This window comes from Felis catus, chromosome B2 (assembly GCF_018350175.1).
Source record: "Felis catus isolate Fca126 chromosome B2, F.catus_Fca126_mat1.0, whole genome shotgun sequence".
Classification (NCBI taxonomy): domain Eukaryota; kingdom Metazoa; phylum Chordata; class Mammalia; order Carnivora; family Felidae; genus Felis; species Felis catus.
Window position 1 is genome coordinate 125207799 of NC_058372.1, and position 20485 is coordinate 125228283.

General features: G+C 39.9%; 2 protein-coding genes across 4 annotated transcripts in view; one reads left to right on the plus strand and one right to left on the minus strand.

Moving 5' to 3' along the window:
• HECA (hdc homolog, cell cycle regulator) overlaps positions 1–18924 on the plus strand; it is a 132390-nt gene extending 113466 nt beyond the window's left edge. Inside the window, exons 5-6 of one of the 2 annotated variants that reach the window (XR_006598340.1) lie at positions 18471–18525; positions 18630–18924. The gene's annotated coding sequence lies outside the window, so the exon portion shown is untranslated. Of the gene's footprint in view, positions 1–18470 lie in introns of both variants that reach the window. The other variant, XM_045058126.1, reaches the window with a different exon arrangement.
• The window catches only part of TXLNB (taxilin beta), a 52822-nt gene that overhangs the window by 27814 nt on the left and 4523 nt on the right, over positions 1–20485 (minus strand). For both annotated transcript variants that reach the window (XM_003986611.6, XM_045058122.1), the window contains 2 exons: positions 12861–12952; positions 7000–7170 (listed from right to left, as the gene is read on the minus strand). In XM_003986611.6, the coding sequence (XP_003986660.1) occupies positions 7000–7170; positions 12861–12952 (263 nt within the window). The remainder of the gene's footprint in view (positions 1–6999; positions 7171–12860; positions 12953–20485) is intronic.

Sequence of the window (20485 nt, forward strand, 5' to 3'; positions counted from 1 at the left end):
CTTGGTTTGGTGCAGAAAGAAGAATAATAGATCTTATATTCCTCTATAAAAAAAACTACAGCATGTTAACTGCATAATTGTGTTACCCAAGTTTTGTAAATAGAAGTGATCGCAATGCAAACTTTCTCTTAGTAAGAAAAACTTTATCAAAAGCTTGAAAAGGAAACGAAGATGGCTATAGATCAATTACAGCAATTCAAGAATGGAAAAAGAAATCTTAGAAAATTTGCTGGATGTTTTATTTCTGAAAGAACAATCAGTCCCTGTGTCACATAGGGTAATTGAGATGTTCAATGTAAATTTTGAATCTGAAAGCAATATTATGTTTCAAATCTTTTTTAACTCTCAAATGAAACATCTAATTTTCCCCTCTTCCGCTTTGTTAACATGTAAGAATTGGAAATTAACTTTTATATCATTTCTGTTCTCTTTTCTCCTAAATCCAAACTTTGCCTTCATTGCTAACTACCAACAATGTGCCCAAATTTCCCCCATATCTATATTGAGAATTGTTTGCTTTGTGATGATTCCTCTCATTCTTTTAGAATCAAAGGGTTTAATCTTGCTCTATCATACCAAAGATAGAGACACTGCTGAAAAGTGATCCAGACATTTTAGGATGCCTTTCACTTCTGATTAATTGTTATTATGAGAGCTTGTTCATGGTTGGCAAGTAAAATTATACTACATTTAGTGGCCTCCCATGATCAAATTATGTAATAGGAATTTTAAAAAGAAATAATGATTTAAATAGAAGGAATTGTGCAAATCTTTTTTTATGATAGTTGAATAATGTGATCAAAATAAAAACGGATGCTAGAAATTATGCTCTGGGAATATAGGAATTTATCAGTAAGTGTCCTTTTTACGCTACAATATTAACATATTCTCCAACTCTTATAGAATTCCTGATATCTGAATCATAATTAAGTCATGGTGTAAACATTGAATGACAACTTTTTAGGGTTATTATAGGAAATACCTACCCTTCTTAATCTGAGGAAATTAACTGAGGTATTGCCCTGAACTTTGTAGGCCAGCGCTTACTATATATATTTCACTAAGAATGATTATGGCCAACTGCTAAGAGTCACCGAATATACCTATGATAGTGATTGTCTCCTTACTGCTCCAGATTAGCTTAGAGGTCAATGGGTTCCTAGTTCTAGGACTACAGACTATGATCTGAATGCCATTTGCATTTGTATTCCATCCATTAATGAACGAGTAACTGAAAGAACCATCCCGTGATAGTCAGCAAATCTGAGCTTGTCACTGGCAACTGGCTACGGAAAGAAGGTGTGGGTGTTAGGGTGGTATTAAACACAGGTCAAACCATCATAGCACCTAATCCTGGCTCAAAAAATAGCATTTTGCATTTTATAGTAGTTTCTTTTGAGGGAAAAATAAGTCTAGCAAAATTTTATAAAATTTGATTCTATGATAAAGAATTTGTAATAATTTGGACGGTGTCAGAGGTAAAATTTTCAAAGTGGAAATTCAAAGTGGAAATTAGTAATGCCAGTAAGATTGAGAGGCAAAGTCTGAAATAACTAAGAAAACAGACTTTGCAAGCATCACTGTGCATCACTGTGCATCACTGTGCATCTCAGAACTGGTGCTATGCTCTGGCACATCCTTCATAAGTATTCAGTAAGTGTTTATTCAATGAACCAATAAATTAATAATTTACATACAGACATGAGTAACTTGGACTAGATGAGTCCTATAGTCCTTTCCACTTAAAATTCTGTGATATTCTCATAACCAATCTTACTTATTCATTTACTAAAATCGTGTTTCCTGAAACACTTAGCCATCTCTTAGTGGACAGTTCTTTCTCAGTATAGTTTGAAGTTCACATTTATTGCTTCAAATATATGAATATTTTGTTGAAATAAACCCATGTCTCAGAACTTCACTCATCTTTTTCTAAATTATTCTAAATTATGAGCTTTTGTGGGTTTTTTTTTTGATTCACTGAAGAATCAATTTTAATAAAGAACAATAATAGTTAGGGGCACTTGGGTGGCTCAGTTGGTTGAGCGTCTGACTTCAGCTCAGGCCATGATCTCACGGTTCATGAGTTTGAGTCCCACACTGGGTTTGCTGCTGTCAGGGCAGAGCCTGCTTCAGATCTTCTGTCCTCCCCACCCCCTCCCGCCCCTCCCCTGCTCACCCTCTCTCTCTCAAAAATAAGCATTAAAAAAAAATAGTAATAGTTAAGTTTTTTTGGTGGGAAGAGCCTGGCATGCATTCTTTTTCTATATCTTCCCAAGCTCTCAGCACATGGATTTTAGATGTAGATATACTTAGGTTGTTTCACTAGTATGGCTAAGGAAGCTCATACCACTTTGACCCTTCTACAGATAATAACTATAAGGTCTGGACAAGATGCAAGAAACAACTACTTAGAAACACTGGAGAACTGAAGATAGAATCAGGCAGATGCTAGAGGGAAGCTGACCCCTGTAAAAAAGAAATAGTATACTGTAAGTTTCTCAATTTTTTAAAACAGCTTTTAGCTTGAATGAAGACTGAAATTGGCAGTTGCATAGGATGGATAAAATTCTCATCGAAAACCTACCTACCAGGTTTCTGGTCCGAGGAATGAAGAGTTACGGGCAACTACAGTCACTGAAAGATGAGAGGACGGACACTTGGGTGGCTCAGCCGGTTAAGTGTCTGACTTCGGCTCAGGTCATGATCTCACAGTTTGTGGGTTTGAGCCCCACGTCAGCCTGGAGCCTGTTTCAGATTCTGTGTCTCCCTCTCTCTCTCTGCCCCTCCCCCACTCGCACTCTGTCTCCCTCTGTCTCAAAAATAAACAAACATTAAAAAAAACTAAAAAAAAAAAAAAAAGAAAGAAAGAAAGATGAGAGGAGATTCCCAAAAAAGAAAGAGTCAGAGAGAGAGCCTTAACTTCTGTGAATAAATTCTGCCCAAATCTTTGGGTGACCCTGAACCACACATGTGCAGGGCAGACTCAAAGCAGCCTAATTAAGAAAAAAGAAATGAACTGAGTTTGAGCTGCTGCCCAAGAGAGAGAATTTGCAATTTGACTCCAATCAAGTTAATTGCCTGCTTAAAAAGAACAACAGCAACAACAATAACATTCTTCAAAGGGTATAGTAGAATCTATATGCTACACAACACAACAGCTGCAACATCCAGAGTATAGTCTACAGTGACTAGATATATGAAGAACTAAGAAAATGTGACCCATTCTCGTAAGAAAAGATAATCAGAGGAGGCCTATTCCATAATGACCCAGATGTGGAATTAGCAAGGGAGAATATGAAAATAGGTGTTATAAGTATGCTCAATGATTATAAAGGAAAGTATTATCTTAATGAATGAAAAGATAGGAAATATAAGACAGAAAAAAATCTATAAGAAAGAACCAAGTGGAAAGTCTGCAGTTAAAAGTTACAAAATATGAAATTCACAAATCACTGGGCAGACTTAGAGCAGAGTGGAGATGGCAGAGGAAAGAATCAGTGAATGGGAGCTAGACCAATATAAATGATCTAATCTGAAGCTAGAAGAAAAAGGATTGGTGAAGAACATGAAGAGAAACCAAGGAACGTGTGTGGGACAATAGCAAAAGGTTGAACACACATGAGGTTAGAATCTTAGGAGGAAAGGAGAGAAAATGAAACATAAAAAATACTTGAAGAAAAATGTTTGAAACTTTATCAAAATTGGTGAAGGACATAAATTACAGATGCAGAGAAGCTTGGAAAATCCCAAATAGGATAAATATGAAGAAAACTGCAGCTCAGCATATAAAGTGGCCAAAACTCTAAAAACCAATGATCAGTAGAAAAACCTTGAGAGTAGCCAGAGATGAATGGCATTATTGCATACTGGGGGACAGCAATTCAAATTATTGTTGATTTTCATCAGAAACTATGGGAGGTTAGATTACAGAATATAGAACCTATAAAAGGCTGAGAGAAAGAAAGAGAAGAAAAACAGGGAAATCTTGCCAATCCAGAATTTTATATCCAATAACCATAACCTTCAAAAATAAAAACAAAATAAAGACATTTTTAAAGATTAAAGATAAATACATAAGAGAATTAATTGCCAGCACACTTCTATGGCAAGAAATAGTAAAGGAAGGTTTTCAAGCTGAAGGGAATGACGGCAGACAGAAAGTTGAAGCTTCAGAAAGAATAAAAAATGTCCAAAATTTAAATATATGAGTAAGTAAAAAACAGTTTTTACCTTTAATTTTTATGTTATTTTATTTATGGTTATTATTTTTAATGTTTCTTTCTTTTGAGAGAGAGCAGGGGCAGGGAAGGGGCAGAGAGAGAGAGGGAGAGAGAAGATCCCAAGCAGCCACCATGCTCAGCACTGAGCCCAACGTGGAGCTTGATCTCACAACCATGAGATCATGACCAGAGCCGAAATCAAGAGGTAGACATTGAATGGGCTGAGCCCCCCGGGCGCCCCTTTGCCTTTAATTTTAAAAAAAATGCATATGATCATTTAAAATAAAAATGGTAATAGTACCTCATGGGCTTTTTCAATGTATGTGAATGCAATACACATAACAATTATAGTTTGAAGGTGGGGGGCAGTAAATGGACCAATTTAGGTTGCAGTGTTTCTACACCTTATGTGAAATGATAACAGTGTTACTCCAGGTAGGCTGTGGAAAGTTAAGAATGTATAAGTAATCATGGAGCAACCACTGAAAATACAAAGAAGTATAACTGAAAATCCAAGAGATAAATTAGAACGGGATTTTATTTAAAAAATATTCAAATAATCCAAAGGAAAGCAGGAAAAGAACAGAGGACCCTAAAACAGAGATGACAAATAGTAAATAAATAATAAAATAGTAAAAGTATATCCAATCACATGACCAATTACATTGTATGTTAATGGACTAGTACTCTAAAAGTGAGGTATTGTAAGAATGAAAATAAGTAAGGTCCAGCTATATACTGTCTACAAGAGGCTCACTTTAAATACAAAGGTACAGGCTTAGAAATAAGCATGGAAAGAGATATACCATGCAAACAATAAGAGAAAACTGGAGGAGCTATGTCAACATCAGATAATATAGACATCAAGATAACAATTATTACCAAAGGACATCTCATAATGATAAAACAGTCAATTTATCAAGGAGACATAACAATGATAAATGTGAGGGGCACCTGAATGGCTCAGTCGGTTAAGCGCTCTACTTTGGCTCAGGTCATGATCTCACAGTTTGCGAGTTTGAGCCCAGCATCAGGCTCTGTGCTGACAGCTCAGAGCCTGGAGCCTGCTTTGGATTCTGTGTCTCCCTCTCTCTCTGCCTTCCCCCACTCATGCTTTGTCTGTCTTTCTCTCTCCAAAATAAGTAAACATTAAAAATTTTTTAAATAAAAAACAATCATAAATGTGCATACACATCATATTAATACTTCAAAAACATGAAGCAAACATTTACATAATTAAAAAGATAAGTAGACAATTCCACAATTATACTAGGAGATTTCCTCAGCAGTTGATAGAACCACCAGACAAAAATTCAGTAAAGACAAATGCTCCAGAGCTAATTGTTGCCTGTGCAACATTACACTGTGGGCAACTGATTAGGATTGCCAAGTCTCAGTTTATTCACCAATAAAATGGAGGTGTTAACCCTTGTTAAGGTTATTCTGAAAATTAGATAAAATGACCTCTGTAAGGCACTTAGCACAAGTCCTGGCATAATAATGATATTTCATTGTCCGCAACTGGAAGCTGTTAGTGAGGGCGTGGACCCTGTAGGTACAGGGTCTTTGCCACTTCCATCATTCTGTCTTTGAATGCTACCCAAAGAGCCCAAGCCACCCCATTTCATTCTTTAAATATCTTTGTTGATATATCTTTCTTTCCACTGTATCTGATTTAATTTTTATCTCCTTACAATGCAACACTACTGAAAGCCAGACTTAGGTAAACACAGGGTGCTATTGACTTGAATATGTGTCTGATTTGAGAATGATGCTCCCATCCCCAGGCTGCCATGTACCCTGCGTTTCCGATTGTCCCTAGTGCAATGATTGAAGAGATGCCAGGAGTCCTTCTCCTACACCTTGTGATTTGAGAGTTATAGTTCATCACACTGGCCTTCCATTTCCCAGATATCAAAAAACCATCTGGAATGTGCAGAGCCATATTCCTTCCCAACTCTGTTGTGCAAACGCAGCAGTGATCTTAATCTCTCTGCTTCTTAAAGTATCTCCTTTTAAACACATGTGACAATAACTATCTCACAGGAATACTGATGTCTAATTAATTATTGTTTGTCAAAAGCTTTAAGATCTTCAGCTGGAAAGGGGACTGTGGACGCATGCGGCATTATCTTGGAGAGTGCTGCATCTTGTTTTGTTGAATGAAACTAGTGTCTGTGTGTAATCAAATTAGGCACACTGCTAGAGGCTTGCGCTGTAATTAACGAAACCCATGCAGCCTGAATGAAGTGATCAGTCTATTATTTTTAGATTGAATCATTAAGTCTGAAGAGTGTCAGTGTTTTTTCAAGTAGCTTCTGTTTTCAGCGGACTATTGACATTCTGGCTCTCAATCTTGCTTTATGGGGTCAGTTAGTTTTTGCCCATTTTTCTCATGTCGTGCAGATTTCATTACAACACAAAACTCTGATTTTTGAAAATTTGTATTTTCAAGTGTAGAACTAAGGTCTGCCTTGAAAAAAATAAAATAATACAGACTCAAGGTAAGAAAAAGGTAAGCGGGGATGCCACACGTTTTACTGAGAGCCTGTTCTGTGTCAGGGCCTGTGTAGCACTCTCAGTATATGACCTCACTTAATTTTTCCCCCGCCACCCAGTGACGTTGGTAGGATCCCCGTTTTAGGGCTGAGGAAACAGGCTTGGGGAGGTAAAATGATTTATTGAAAGTCAGAAACTTGCACTCTTGCCGTGAGTAGCAGAAGGCTGTGTCTGTGCAGCATGCAAGCGTGTTATTCAGACAGGTGGTAGTACACACCTTCAGCGTCTTGTTGTGTCTCTGCAACTCCCGGCATAGACTCTCCAGTTTGCTTCGAGCGAGGATGGCTCTGCTGTGTTCCCCTTGCAACTGGTCCTTTTCTTTTTGCATTTGTACCTGTTTCTTCTGTAGGAGCTTTAACTTCTTTTGCTCAGTGCGATGTTCATCCAGCTAGATGTGAGGGGTACAGACATGAAAAACAAAATGGCGGGGATCACTTTTGAGTGGATCGAAAAGACGCAGAAGAGGAAGTACCTAAAGACCCCTCTGTGGTTGTTGGAAACATTTTTTGCTGTCAGCACTGCCCCCCTGCAGTCAAATAAACTTCATAAATGCGACTTTGCAATACTTGTAGATACGGGTTTTAGACCATGTCAGTGATAGGTTTTTCCTTATCATTATGGTTATAATGATCTCTTTTTGCTCTGGTCTTCTTTTTGGTGGTCTAGAAATAGTTTTCTTTCTCTTGATTCTATCCAGTGATTTGAGTCGATATAGAAAGGCACATCTTGGAATCTGTAAGCTGCCAGAATCCATGATAATGCCTTGTGTTGGGGCAATGGTCAACAGTGTGTCTGCTCAGCTTATATTTTGTTCTCGGAATTCTTTCTCAAAACAAGCTTATAGCAACTATCTTTTTTAAAAATAAAAAAGGATAAACCAGCCCCCTGGTAAATGGAAGGTGAAGTCTGGGGGTCGTGAAAAAGGGTGAGAAGAGAAAGTACCTATCGACTATCTACGATTGGCGATTTTCCACCAGTTTCAGAAGTAGCCACTGCACAGCGTGAAGGGCAAGTATCTGTAACATGCCCTGCCCTCCCACCACCCCCACCCTCCATGCTTATGGCTAGTAAATCAGGACACTGGCTTTTGCCAACCACACCTGGGGTCTCTTCTCACCCTCCTCCAACAGCTACCACGAAGTATTAGGGATGGCATGGAGAATGATACCCATGTTCCACTGGACTTTCCATCTTGGGATGCTAAAGTTCTGGGATAGGGTTGCAAGATAAAATGTAGGATACCCAGTTAAATTTGAATTTCAAACAAATAAATTAAATTAAATAAACTTAACTGGGTGTTCTGCATTCTTTTTTGCCAAATTTGGCAACATTTTAATGGAATTCTAGTTCTGGTGGGAGGAGTTTGGGGATCTACCAACGGAGCCACCAGAGCCTAGCATGTTCCAGGCATTTCGATCTCAGACTGACAATCAGTGAGACTGTATGCAAAGGGCAGCCCTTTGTCCAGAGCCCTTCCTTTGCTGGGCTCGGTTCCCTGCCTGTCTGAATGGTGCTTAATCCAAGTAGGTGCTTGTCCTGGTTAGGACCTTGTGGGCTCAAGAGGAGGAAAAGCCCCGGGGAGTGACCCCAGGTGTTCCTAGAGCCTTGAAGAGCCTGATGCAAGTGATTACATACATGACATGAGCCCTCATTTGTACCTCAGTTTCCCTGTCTTGAAAAAGCATTTGTTCTTTCTGAACTAGCTGAACAGGACTGTTGCACTTTTTTCAGTTCACATCTTATTTTACTCCCTTCCTCCCTCCCTCCTGCCACGCTAAAATGACCATTGCCAGATCAAGCTGGGGATATCCACACAAGATATTCTGTCTTCACATTTATGGGCAATTTTTATTTATTAGTGAGAATTAGCATCGGGAAAAACTAGACCTGTATTACTGTAAACATCGATTGAAATTGATATTTTTCTTGAGGTTCAACTGGAAAATCATTGATATTTTATAATATGTTTCTCATGCAAGCCTCCTGTTAGGAGGATAGATGAGGTCTTTTCATTTTGACCACAGTTATATTTGTGCTTATATTTGCATTTTAAATGACCTATTATCTCTTGCTGAAATTTATATTGTTATTATTGTTATTGCCATTATGATTTAGTCTTTATCTTTTGAAGATTAAATCATATGTCAGGGTTTCTCAACCTTAGCACTTAGACATACTGGGCAGCATAATTTCTTTGTGGTGGGGGGGCTTCTTGGACATTGTAGGCTGTTTAGCAGTATCCTTGACCCCAACCTATTGGAAGCAAGTAGCACCCCCCCAATTGTGTCACCCAGAATATCTCCAGAAAGATTTACTCTTGGCCCATGGTGAACAAAACTGCCCTTGACTGGGGAACACTGCCCAATATGGATATATCTGAGCATCAGGAGGAAGATACCCTACCTGTGTTTCATAAGTTGGAAGAGAGGACTTGCTTGCTTATCAACCATGTTGTGTACTCCAAGGTCATACACATTTGACATTTAGCTGGGTCTATCTTGCTTTGCTCTAAATAAAAACGCTTAACTTTCTGACACTTTTTAAAAGAGTGTGGCTAATTTTGTTCAAGTACTTCAGACTTGTGAACACATATATGGTTTCTTAATGAACAGAAGCAAACGTATTGCAGCTGAGTCAACTTCAGTCAAATACTTGCTGGCTTAGTGTTTTAATAATGCACTTAGACACAGCTGTTCTGTACAATTGTAACAGGCCAAATGGATTTTCATCTGCTATTTTTCTTATCTTCTTGTTTATTACTAAGTTAAAAAATAAAATTAATGCCAATTACCAAATCACGATAGTGTTAGTGATTTGTTGTAACTACATTAAAACTGAGGAAACTTAGAAAAAATACTTCTCCTAGGTCACTTCCTCATTTAGTCATGAGGTATCTTTATTTATTAATGAAAAGAGTAGTAGATTATATTACAGGATTCAGAATCTGTAAGGGTGAGTTAGCTAGAGAGGCTATTTGATTCACAGCTTTGAATTTGATGATTTATTCTATGTTAACACCTACACATCAGACATCTCCTATATATATATATATATATTTTTAATATATGAAATTTATTGTCAAATTGGTTTCCATACAACACCCAGTGCTCATCCCAAAAGATGCCGTCTTCAATACCCATCACCTTCCCTCCCCTCCCTACCACCCCCCATCAACCCTCAGTTTGTTCTCAAAACATCTTCTATATCAAATCAGTGAGCAATGAAATAGGTTTTAGTCTCCAGGTAAAAGATTGAAATTATTCAAAATTTTTCCTTTCTGAAAAGGAAATGTAATGGGTTTGGGGCCAATTTTCTCCTATTCATTTTTTCTAGAATGATCTTCTGGGTTTTAAAGTTTATATCGTGTCCTATTACAGGACAGGACATAAATGCCAAGGTAGAGTAAGTAAGGCTTGAATTGAGTAGGCTGTCTGGAAAGAGAACCTCCGTGAGGTGACTCTTGACTAGGAGAGTGAGTAGGTGGAGGGAGATCCCATGGTGAACAGCCCTGGCTCTGGAAGAAAAAATCTTGGACTGACGGGCGAAGTGATTTGCTGCTGTGGGCTGCGGCACTGAACATGGCTTCCTGTGCGAGGCTAGAATGCTGGTCAATCCAGCCAAGTATGGAGCATAGCACTAGAAACTAAACATGAATGGCCTTGGTAGGAGGAGGTAAATTGAAGGGGCAAAGGGAGAGAAACGATGTGGAAAATACTGAAAAGAGCAAGGATGGACAGGTCAGAATGGGGGCCTTACTTTTGGGAAAAGTATTTTTGAAACCTAACTTACTTTATGGCATCGAAATTGTTCATAGAAGGTTAATAGCTAATGTTAAATAAGTTGCAATAAAAACAAGTTGATGCACTGATGCCTGCTTCATAAATTTCTACCATTCTTTTGGAAAGTAATATGACCGTTAAAAAAGCCCAACAACAAACAAAAGGCATTCATGCTATTTGATGCAATAATCCCAATTCTGGAACTTTCCCCAAAGATCATAAAATGAAGAAGGAACACATGTAAAGCATGACGGTATTCACTGCCGCGATATTTGGTAAAGCAAACAGTGGAAGGAATCTAATGTCCCCAAATTAGGGAACCGGTAGATAATGGCTACTTAATGGAAAATAACATAGCTTGTTAGAAAATATAATTATAAAGACTCTAAACGACATGGGAAAATGTCCTATGAGACAAAAAACAAAAACAAAAACAAAAACGAACAACAACAAAAAAAACAACCCCCCCCAAAAAACCCAAGAAAAAAACCCAGCCAGATTCCAAAGTATAAGTACCTTATAGTAATTATTATAAAAAGTATCTCTGCCTATGTAGCAAAACTGGGAAGGAAGAGGGATAAATCCAAGTTTGTGTTTAAGGGTTATGGGATTAGAGATATTTCTGTGTGTATTCAGTATTTCTTATATCATCATGATGTGGGGTTTATGTGATTATAAGCCAGTTAAAAAGTATTGGCAGGGATAAACAACCAGGCAGTCCCTCAGGGCCTCAGAATTCCTCTGGGTCTACTGCAGGATAATTCAGCACAGAGAACGCGTCAAGGTAAAAGGAAGAAAAGGAAGGACAGGAATCACAGGACGAAAGTCCAAGTGAAAAAGAAAGACAAGTCACTTGTTAAACTCCACTCCATCAATAGGGATAAGACGAGGAGTTTGGAGGCCCCTTTTTTTTAAAACAAAACACACACACGCAAAAAACAAAAAACAAAACACCAACACCAACAAAATCATGAAAACAACACAGACACATAAAAACCCAAAATCAAGAAAAGAGAATTACGTCCAGGGTCTCAGAAGGGCCCATACCAGGGAGAGGCTCTGAATCCAGCTGCTTTAGTGGTAAAGGTCCATCTACCTTCAACCTGCTGCCTGGAGGAACTGTTTTGCTGTGTGTGGACTTAGTTTCATTCTCCTGTGACAGCTTGTCCAACAGGAATAAATGAAACTTTTTTTCTTTTAAGGAAAGCAAGCAGGAATGAAGGAGAAGCACGTTGGCTAGCCCCACTTGAGAGGATGTCACATCCCAGCCGCGGGTTCCATAAGGGAGTGACCATGCGGGAATGGTGTTTCCCTGAACCCGCCTCTTTTTCCCAAGTGGCCCAATTATAGGAGTACTGGTGGGGGGACCAGGTACTTCACGGATTCTCTGATGTCTGTGGGTGGCTTCCCTGCCTTCCAATGGCCCTCTTATCCAGAGGGAGCCTGCACGAGGAGGTCTTAGAACTGGGCACAAAGTAATCCACATCAGACACTTTGCCACAGTGGGGGCCGGGAGAAGAATGTAGATCAAAGAGAATGAATGAATGGTTGAATGAATGAATGAATGGTTGATTGAATGAATGAATGAGTGAGTGCACAAATAAAGTTTTCAAGACCAAATGAGAATGTGTCACAAATTGAGGGTAACTCATCCCTCTGCCTTCCTGAGGGGGCCCCTCAAAACACCTAGGAACAAGAACTAAACAAAAGTTTGCCCTTATGTGGAGTATATTTCTGTTATATTACAAAGCCAAAAGAACTTCAAAATATCCACAACTTTCAATTATCTATAATTCTTTCTTCCACCCCCCCAAGTTATACATATAATTGAAGGCAGAGTAGACTCCAACTCTATCCTCTTTGTTTCTTTCTTTTTTAATGTTTATTTATTTTTGAGACAGAGAGATAGAGCATGGGGGGGTGGGGGGAAGGGGGAGAGAGAGGGAGACACAGAATCCGAAGCAGGCTCCAGGCTCTGAGCTGTCAGCACAGAGCCCAACATGAGGCTTGAACCCCCGAACTGTGAGATCATGACCTGAGCCAAAGTCAGCCGCTTAACTGACTGAGCCACCCAGGCGTCCCTGTCCTCTTTCTTTATTTTGCTGTTTGCCTTCAGTTTTTGTTTCTTTTTCCTTTAAAAAAAAAAAAAAATTCTGCTTTTCCGGATCCCCGCTCTGGCGTATGTGAGATAGCCAGCTATGGTCTATAATGAGGTAAAGGAGAAGCAAACGGCCTCCTTTTCTCAGCTCTAACCGGAGCCTGAATCTTTCTGACAAAAAGAGCTAATCAGAGATCTTACCAATTCAGCATACTTCTTGAATAAAAAGTCAAATTTTTCTTCAGGTGTTTGCAGCTTGGTCAGCGTTTGCATGAGCAGGTTGCCTTCTTTGCCTTGAAAGAAAACAAAAAGCCATAAAGACGTTTAAAAAAATAAGGGCTTTAAATATTTTGAAAATACTCAAAAGAATAAAAAACACTGACTTTATATGTGAATAAATCACCCATTTCCCTGCATTGATTAATTAAAAAAAAAAAAAGAAGCAAAACCACCAATTGAAATTTCTGACTACCACCAAACTGCTGGCCTGGAGGTGTGCAGTTTTAGAATTCCAGCCCAAAGCACGGAAATTTGACAGTTCAGGAGGCCGCTTCTTTCTTTGTTTTGTTTTTGTTCCTTCAGTCCCTCTCTTCTCTCTTTTTTGGGGGAACCAATTCTCTTGCTTTTGTGCAGGAATGCTTTCCGCGAGATTTGGGTGGGAGTGTTCTGATCGTGCTTCCTACGTAGCAGAGAATGAGTTAAGATCAACCTAGAAGGAAAAGCGAGCCAAGACACGGCAGAGGACCTTCTCCACAGGCCTCTTTGTGTCGCTGTGACAACGGGATCCGCCTTCCTGGGCTTCCTTTCCGCCACCCAGGTCTTCATCTTTGTCGGCGGTCTCCTTTTCTGGTCCCCGTGGAAGTTCATGCTACATTTGAAGACTCATCTCTTCACGATTATCCGCCTGTGACCCTCAGATTCTTCTCCTCTTTCCTCGTTGTTCTTCCTTTTGTCTTCTTCAGCCCAACCTCCCGCTTGCCTTTCTGTGGGCCTGGAAATCTGGTTTTCAAGTCGCCATTGGGCTGGGTGTTGGTGGGGAGGAGTGGGACCCTGAGCTCTGCAGGTACCACTGATTATATCTTTTCAAACAGTCTGGTCAAGGTGGAACAGAGTGACAGGTCGGTCTGGTTACGATAGGAAGGTCAAGGCACACAGTAGAGGTCATGGTTCCTGATGTAAGTCTATGTAAGAATATTAACAGCTTTGACAACCTTTCCCCAAGAACAGGCATTTCCCTTTTGCTGGAATATCTGCTTTTATCCCGGAGAGGCGTATGAATCATGGAATTAGGCTTGCCAGATGAAATACAGGACGTGGGACGTGATTGTACTAAAGAATTTTGCATTGTTTACCGAAATTCAAATTTCCCTTGGCCTCCTGTATTTCTATTTGCTAAATCTGGTAACTCTAATGGCATCAAAGAATTTTAGGTCTAGAAGGACTTTAAAGAGCATCCAGCCAACTGGTTCAATTTTATAGATTAAAAATCGAAGCCCCAGAGAAGCCCAAAGTTACATAATTGGTACTGGCAGAGCCAAGGCTTGAGTCCAAGGTTTGTCTGCTTGCTCTAAATCACTCCCTTCCCATGTGGAATTTTGATGCCAGGAAACCCAGAGAAATAATAAGAAACTTCTTAAAAAACATGACCTCATTCCTAACAGCTGGTTTTGTCCATCTTTGCCCAGTGAGTCAGTTCAGATTAGAGATGTGGCTTAAGACAGGGGAGAGGGTGGGTGTGAGAGGGGCCCCGCCAGCTCTCTGATTATGGGCTGCGGCCTAGCGTGCTGCGTTTACCCTGGTCATCACTGCCGCCCTGCCCCCACTGCGCCTGTGCCTTGAGTTATTTCTCTAGCAGCAGGGATGGACGTGCCTTGGTCAGGACATCCCTTCACCCTTGCCTTCAGTCTGTGGAAGGGGCCCCCGTGAAGCCTCTGTCATCTGTTAGAGGAAAGAGATTGCTGAAGATCAGATTTGGCCCAGGACACTGCACGGGTCTGTTCTGTGGCCAGTGCTCAGGAAGGGTTGGTAACAACGGAACAAAGCCAAGCCAAGGCGTGCACACTAGTGACACGTAAATTAAACGATCAGTGTCCTAAAGACAACTTCATGATGGACCCGAGGACAGATGGGTCTTACTCTCCCCTGGGACATTTACTGTATGCCTAGGATCACCCCCCAGTAAGGGTACCGACGTGTAAAACCATTACGTGTCTCGTCTGGGGGAGATGGGAACATTTTCGTCTTCACATGAAGTATCTTCTTTAACTGCGAGAAGAGGGTTTTTGTCTTGTTTTGTTTTGGTCCCGTTGAGGTTTCTAATATTCGGTTCTAATATTCTGTTATTTTGCGTAGAAGGTTAACATTCGTGGGGCGCCTGGGTGGCTCAGTGGGTTAAGCGCCTGACTTTGGCTCAGGTCATGATCTCACCGCTCATGAGTTCGAGCCCGGCATTGGGCACTCTGCTGTCTCAGCGCAGAGCCCGCTTCAGAGCCTCTCATTCTCTCTGTCTCTCTGTCTCTCTCCTGTGTGTGCTCTCTCTCAAAAATAAACATTTAGAAAGTTAACATTCGCAAGCAACAGGCTATCCTTCCCAAATGATTTCTCCCTTTAACGACAACGACCAAATCCAGGAAATTGGAGACAAGCATGTGCAGAATTAATAAACTCGTGACACCAGAGAGCTTAGTTTGTAAACTTGCATCGGTTTTGCTGGACTAGAATGCTGTGGGGGATTACCGTGGCGGGGAGGAATAGACAAAAAGATTGCTCTGCTTCTCATAAAGGCTGTAATTACAGTTCCACAGAAATGGGGTCATTTGGTGATAGTGTCAGACCCAACAGACAAACTGACTTTTTCCAGGGACAGTTTACTGGGAGGGAATGACTGCTTTTCCCCCCAGTGTGTCATTCCAAAGCACTGTGATTGTGAGATTCGTCATAAAGAAAGCAAGGGACAGACCTGAGTCCCCATTCGAGCTGGGGGAGGCATGTGAAGGGCATTCGGCCACCCCTCCACAAAGTATGCATTTAGTAGTCGGTCCCCAGGAAGGTAGGACCACCTCAGCAACAAGAACGGGTGTGTTGCACCTGTGGCACCGTCGTAGACCGAGGGAGTATTGTAAGATGAAGACGTGATTCTTACATCAAAGATATTAAAACACTTAAGATAATGAAGTCAGTTATATAAATATGACCTGGGATTTTTCTTAAACTTTCGGCATAGCGATAACCATTTAAACTAAATTTACACATTTTTTTTTTAGTTTATTTATATTCAGAGAGACAGAGACAGTGTGAGTGGGGAGGGGTGGAGAGAGAGAGAGAGAGAGAGAGAGAGAGAGAGAGAGAGAGAATCCCAAGCAGGCTCTGTGCTGCCAGCACAGGGCTCAATGTGGAGCCTGAACTCATGAACCATGAGATGGTGACGTGAGCCGAAACCAAGAATCAGACGCTTAACCGACTGAGCCGCCCAGGCGCCCTCTAAATTCATGCAGATTTGATGAGTGTCTAAAACCTTGTTCTTTCTCTTCCAAAATTATCTTTTTAGAAATTGGGGGCTAAAATTTCATCTTGGTTACACACATATGTCTTTCTCCCCTCTCCCTAATTTCCATGTGTTGTGGCAGAAGCTTAAAGCTGGAAAAAGATCATGAATATTCTGTTTCAGTGTTAGACCCAGATTCGTATTTTTTTTTAATGTTTATTTATTTTTGAGAGAGAGAGACAGACAGACAGAGGGCAAGTGGGGGAGGGGCAAAGAGAGAGCGAGACATAAAATCTGAGGCAGTCTCCAGACTCCCAGCTGTCAGCACAGAGCCTGACACGGGGCTCAAACTTCTGGACCGCGAGATCATGACTTGAACCAAAGTCGGACACTTAACTGACTGAGCCGCCCAGGTGCTCCCCCCCAAACCCCAGATTCATATTTTAATGTTAATTTTGTCTCCTAACAAAATTTAAAAATAGTGAGTATGGTAAAAAATAATTCCTGAGCATCTATAGATATCTTGTAAGAAAATGAGATTTGCATATGTAGACAAAAAGGATAATGTAGTCACACTGGACTAAGGATAAGGTCTAGAACATGAGTTCTAGAACTCACCCTGCCACTGAGAAGTTGAGTAACCATTTTTACAGAGTCTTAACCTCTCTGGGCCTAAATTTCCCTGTCTATAAAATTAGTAAGTTGACTAAACGGGTTCTGAGTTTAGGATTTAGGATTTGTTGATTCCATGACTAGAGTAGTTTTAACCATTTTTAGCTTAATTTAGATAACAACAAAAATAGCAATGTTTGGATGGTATATTTGTCTTTCCAAAATATTTTTGTCCACTTTAAAAATTTATCAAGATTCTCTTATCCTTCATTATCCCCTCTCATAGTCTGGTTTTGTTTGTTGTGCTTGGTTTTAATGACCTAAAGGTTTTGAAAATACTACCTGCCCTGGATTTTCTTGTTACATTGTTTTTATTTGGCCAACATTTCATATCTCTTGTGTTTTTAGTCACCTTGTTGTATGTGTTTGGAACTTCGGCCTCTTATTCAGTTGGGGAGTGGAACTGGACTTCTTTCTTTCTTTCTTTCTTTTTAAGTTTATTTATTTTAAGAGAGAGAGACAGAGTGAGCAAGCATGAGTGGGGGAGAGGCAGAGAGAGCGGGAGAGAGAGAATCTCAAGCTGACAGCACAGAGCCCAACGCAGGGCTGGATCCCACTAACCATGAGATCATGACTTGAGCCGAAATCAAGAGTCAGAAGCTTAAATGACTGAGCCACCCAGGGGCCCCTGGACCTGGACCTCTTATTAGATCAGGCGGTGATATGTTTAAACTGTTAGTGATTTCTTGGCTGTAACTATAAAGAAAACTTTCTTAAAAGGAAAAACCTTTAAGAGTCTAATAATAAGGAGGTTACTCCAGGGAAAACAAAACAAAACCTTATAATGAGAGAAAAATACCAGAAAGAGCAGGAAAAAATGAATACATCTATTCCTAATTCTGATCAAAAGAGAATACTAATCATTTTGCTCAAATTGTATTTTTCTATCCTATTCTACCCCCTTCTCTAAACCCCTTTCTCCTTTTAGGACCTGGCCCGAGATCTAGCATTCCTGTGAATCTACTCATGAACCTTTCACTCTTTGCTGATTCCTCTTTCCCCTGAATTCCTCTGGTCTCCTACCATTTCTTCCAAAATAAATAAATAAATAAATAAATAAATAAATAAATAAATAAAATAAATTACCATTTGTATCAAGGCAAAAGCTTATTCCTCTTTCACAGTGAAACTAGAAATCAAGCTAATATGGATGAAACACATCTTCTGGGAAAGTGCTCATTCTAAGGAAGAGTAAGTAAATGACTTTCTAAAGACATTTCAGAATCCATTGTCCTAGACAAGGTCCTTAGATGATAGAACTGAAAGTCTACCTGTAACTAAAGATGAAACCCATTCACTGAGCTCTAATAAATGCTCCTCAACCAGTACCCCATTTAGTTTTTATGTATCTTCGGTCCTGCAATATTAGTGACTTCAGTTCTGCTCCCTTGCTTTCTTTGTGACTAATCTCACAGTCGCATCAACTAGTTGAGTAACCTCTTTTGCAGACTCTTAAACTCTCTAAGCTTCAATTTCCCTGTCTATAAAATTAGTGGGTTGACCAGATGTATTCTGAGCTCAGACTGGACCTGTGGATCAGCTTTGTTTTCCTCCTAGGCTTACACTTCAAACCTATGCTTTCCTACTCAATCAGTTATCTACCTAAATATCAGAATGGACATTATATACTGTCATTGTTTTGTGCTTATTACTAGGTGGTGCTTGTGCAACCCACGTCCTGTTGGCAGACAAGTGATTATTAAGACACTTGTGAGTCTGGAGGATGGGGTGGGGGAGGCAAGGGGGAATACTTAGATGCTGACAGGGCGTGCCATGGTGCTGTCTAATGTTTTATATGTTCTTGTTTCTTTCAGTTCAAATGCCAAGGAGAAAGTGACTCTACCAACTAAAGAGATTTAAAAATGTTTCCCCAACTGCTTTGGTGCATAGTTTGTTGCTTGTGAGGGGGTATGCAGTCTCTAAAGGAAAAACAAGTCCTAGATACTTGGGTTGTAGAGACATTTCCCAAATATTCAAAGTGTTTGGGAAAGAAGGGTCTCTTTGGTCCAATAAGTCTAGGAAATGTTGTAAACTATGCCCATCACTATTGGACATTTTCATTGTTGTATACATTAAAGGTCAGAAAATTCTGGCAGTAATGAAACTTTAGCTTTGTTGAAATCTAAAATGTCCCAAAATATATACTATGGGAAAAATTTGGGTTAGAGAGCCAGAACATTTCAGCATCTCAAAATACCAACGAAACAAATATTATCTGACAAGCATGCAATAATTAAAGAGTCATCTTCGATTAAGCACCTAAACAAAGTCTGAGGATATCTTTTCAGGTACTGGTCAAATGAGTTACTAAAATTCTATAGAAGTCCAAATAGATTCTAACGAAGACCATAGTCAACACTTCACTTTTTTTTTTTTTTTTTTTTTTTTTGGTCTCCAAGAGGGCGGAAGAAGCACTTTCTAAAGCATCAGAATCATTGTTCCACAATCTGTTTGTATCAAAATTACCCAGGGTGTTTTGGTTCCACTCCATTCCTACAAATTCTGAATTTCTGTGCTCAGGAATAGCATTTTTTATAAATTCAGTATTCAATTCTAATGCACAATGAAGTTTAAGAACCACTGGTGTAGATGATAGTACAGAGCCATTTAATTGATAAACAGCTAATAAGCCTGCTAACGCTACATGCAGATGGCTGAAATAATGTTTAAAATGGTGGTTACAACGGGGGCTTGGGTGGCTCAGTTGGTTGAGCATCAGACTCTGGATTTGGGCTCAGGGCATGAGCTCACGGTTCATGAAATGGAGCCCCTCAATGGGCTCTGTGCTGACAGTGCAGAGCCTGCTTGGGATCTGTCTCTCTCTCTCTCTCTCTCTCTCTCTCTCTCTCTTTCTCTCTCTCTGCCCCTTCCCCACTTTCATTCACTCTCTCAAAATAAACTTAAAAAAAATACATCGGTGGTTACATATTTCAATTAGCCTAAAAATTTTTTTTAACATCATAACGTAGCTGAAACACTAGTGGTCAGAAGAACGTACTGATGGTGTTCAGGGGAATGGCATGGAAGGGTCAGCGTTTATACACGTGCGGTTAGAGTGGACACGAGTGGGCACCCTGCTTCACAAACATTGGTTCTGACCACAGGCTCAGTTGAAATCTGGGAACTTGTAGATAGTGGGAGGATTAGAATGGTGGAATTTTTTTCTTTAAAATGGTTTTGATTGGTAATTAAATGGTTAATATGGATTTTGAAATAACTCCTGGAAGACAGAGAAGAAACCACAATTGGTCTTCTTTGACTTTACTCCTATTTTCTTCATATCCTCTCAATACAACACAGACACATTCCTCTATAGAAGTTGTTTTAGAGTGAGAAAGCAAAAGAACTTTCCTGGGTAGGAACGCTTGAAATCATTCACCTCTGAGATGTGACTTTGTGTTGTCTTATGGGAAGTTACACAGGGACTAATCCAAAGGGGACTTTCCTGAGATGGCTTGGATAGATAAGGAAAAGCAGTGTTTGAATGCAGAGCAACTTTATTCTCTTTCCCAAAGATCCAAAAACACTTGAGGGATTCCAATCTTGCACTTTGGAACTGGGTAGATATTTTCAAGGTATTATTTGGGTTATTTTATTCTTTATGCTGGGTGGGCCAAGTGCGCCATTTGAATGTGTCTTTTAGCCCTTCTTGAAATCATTGCCAGCAGTG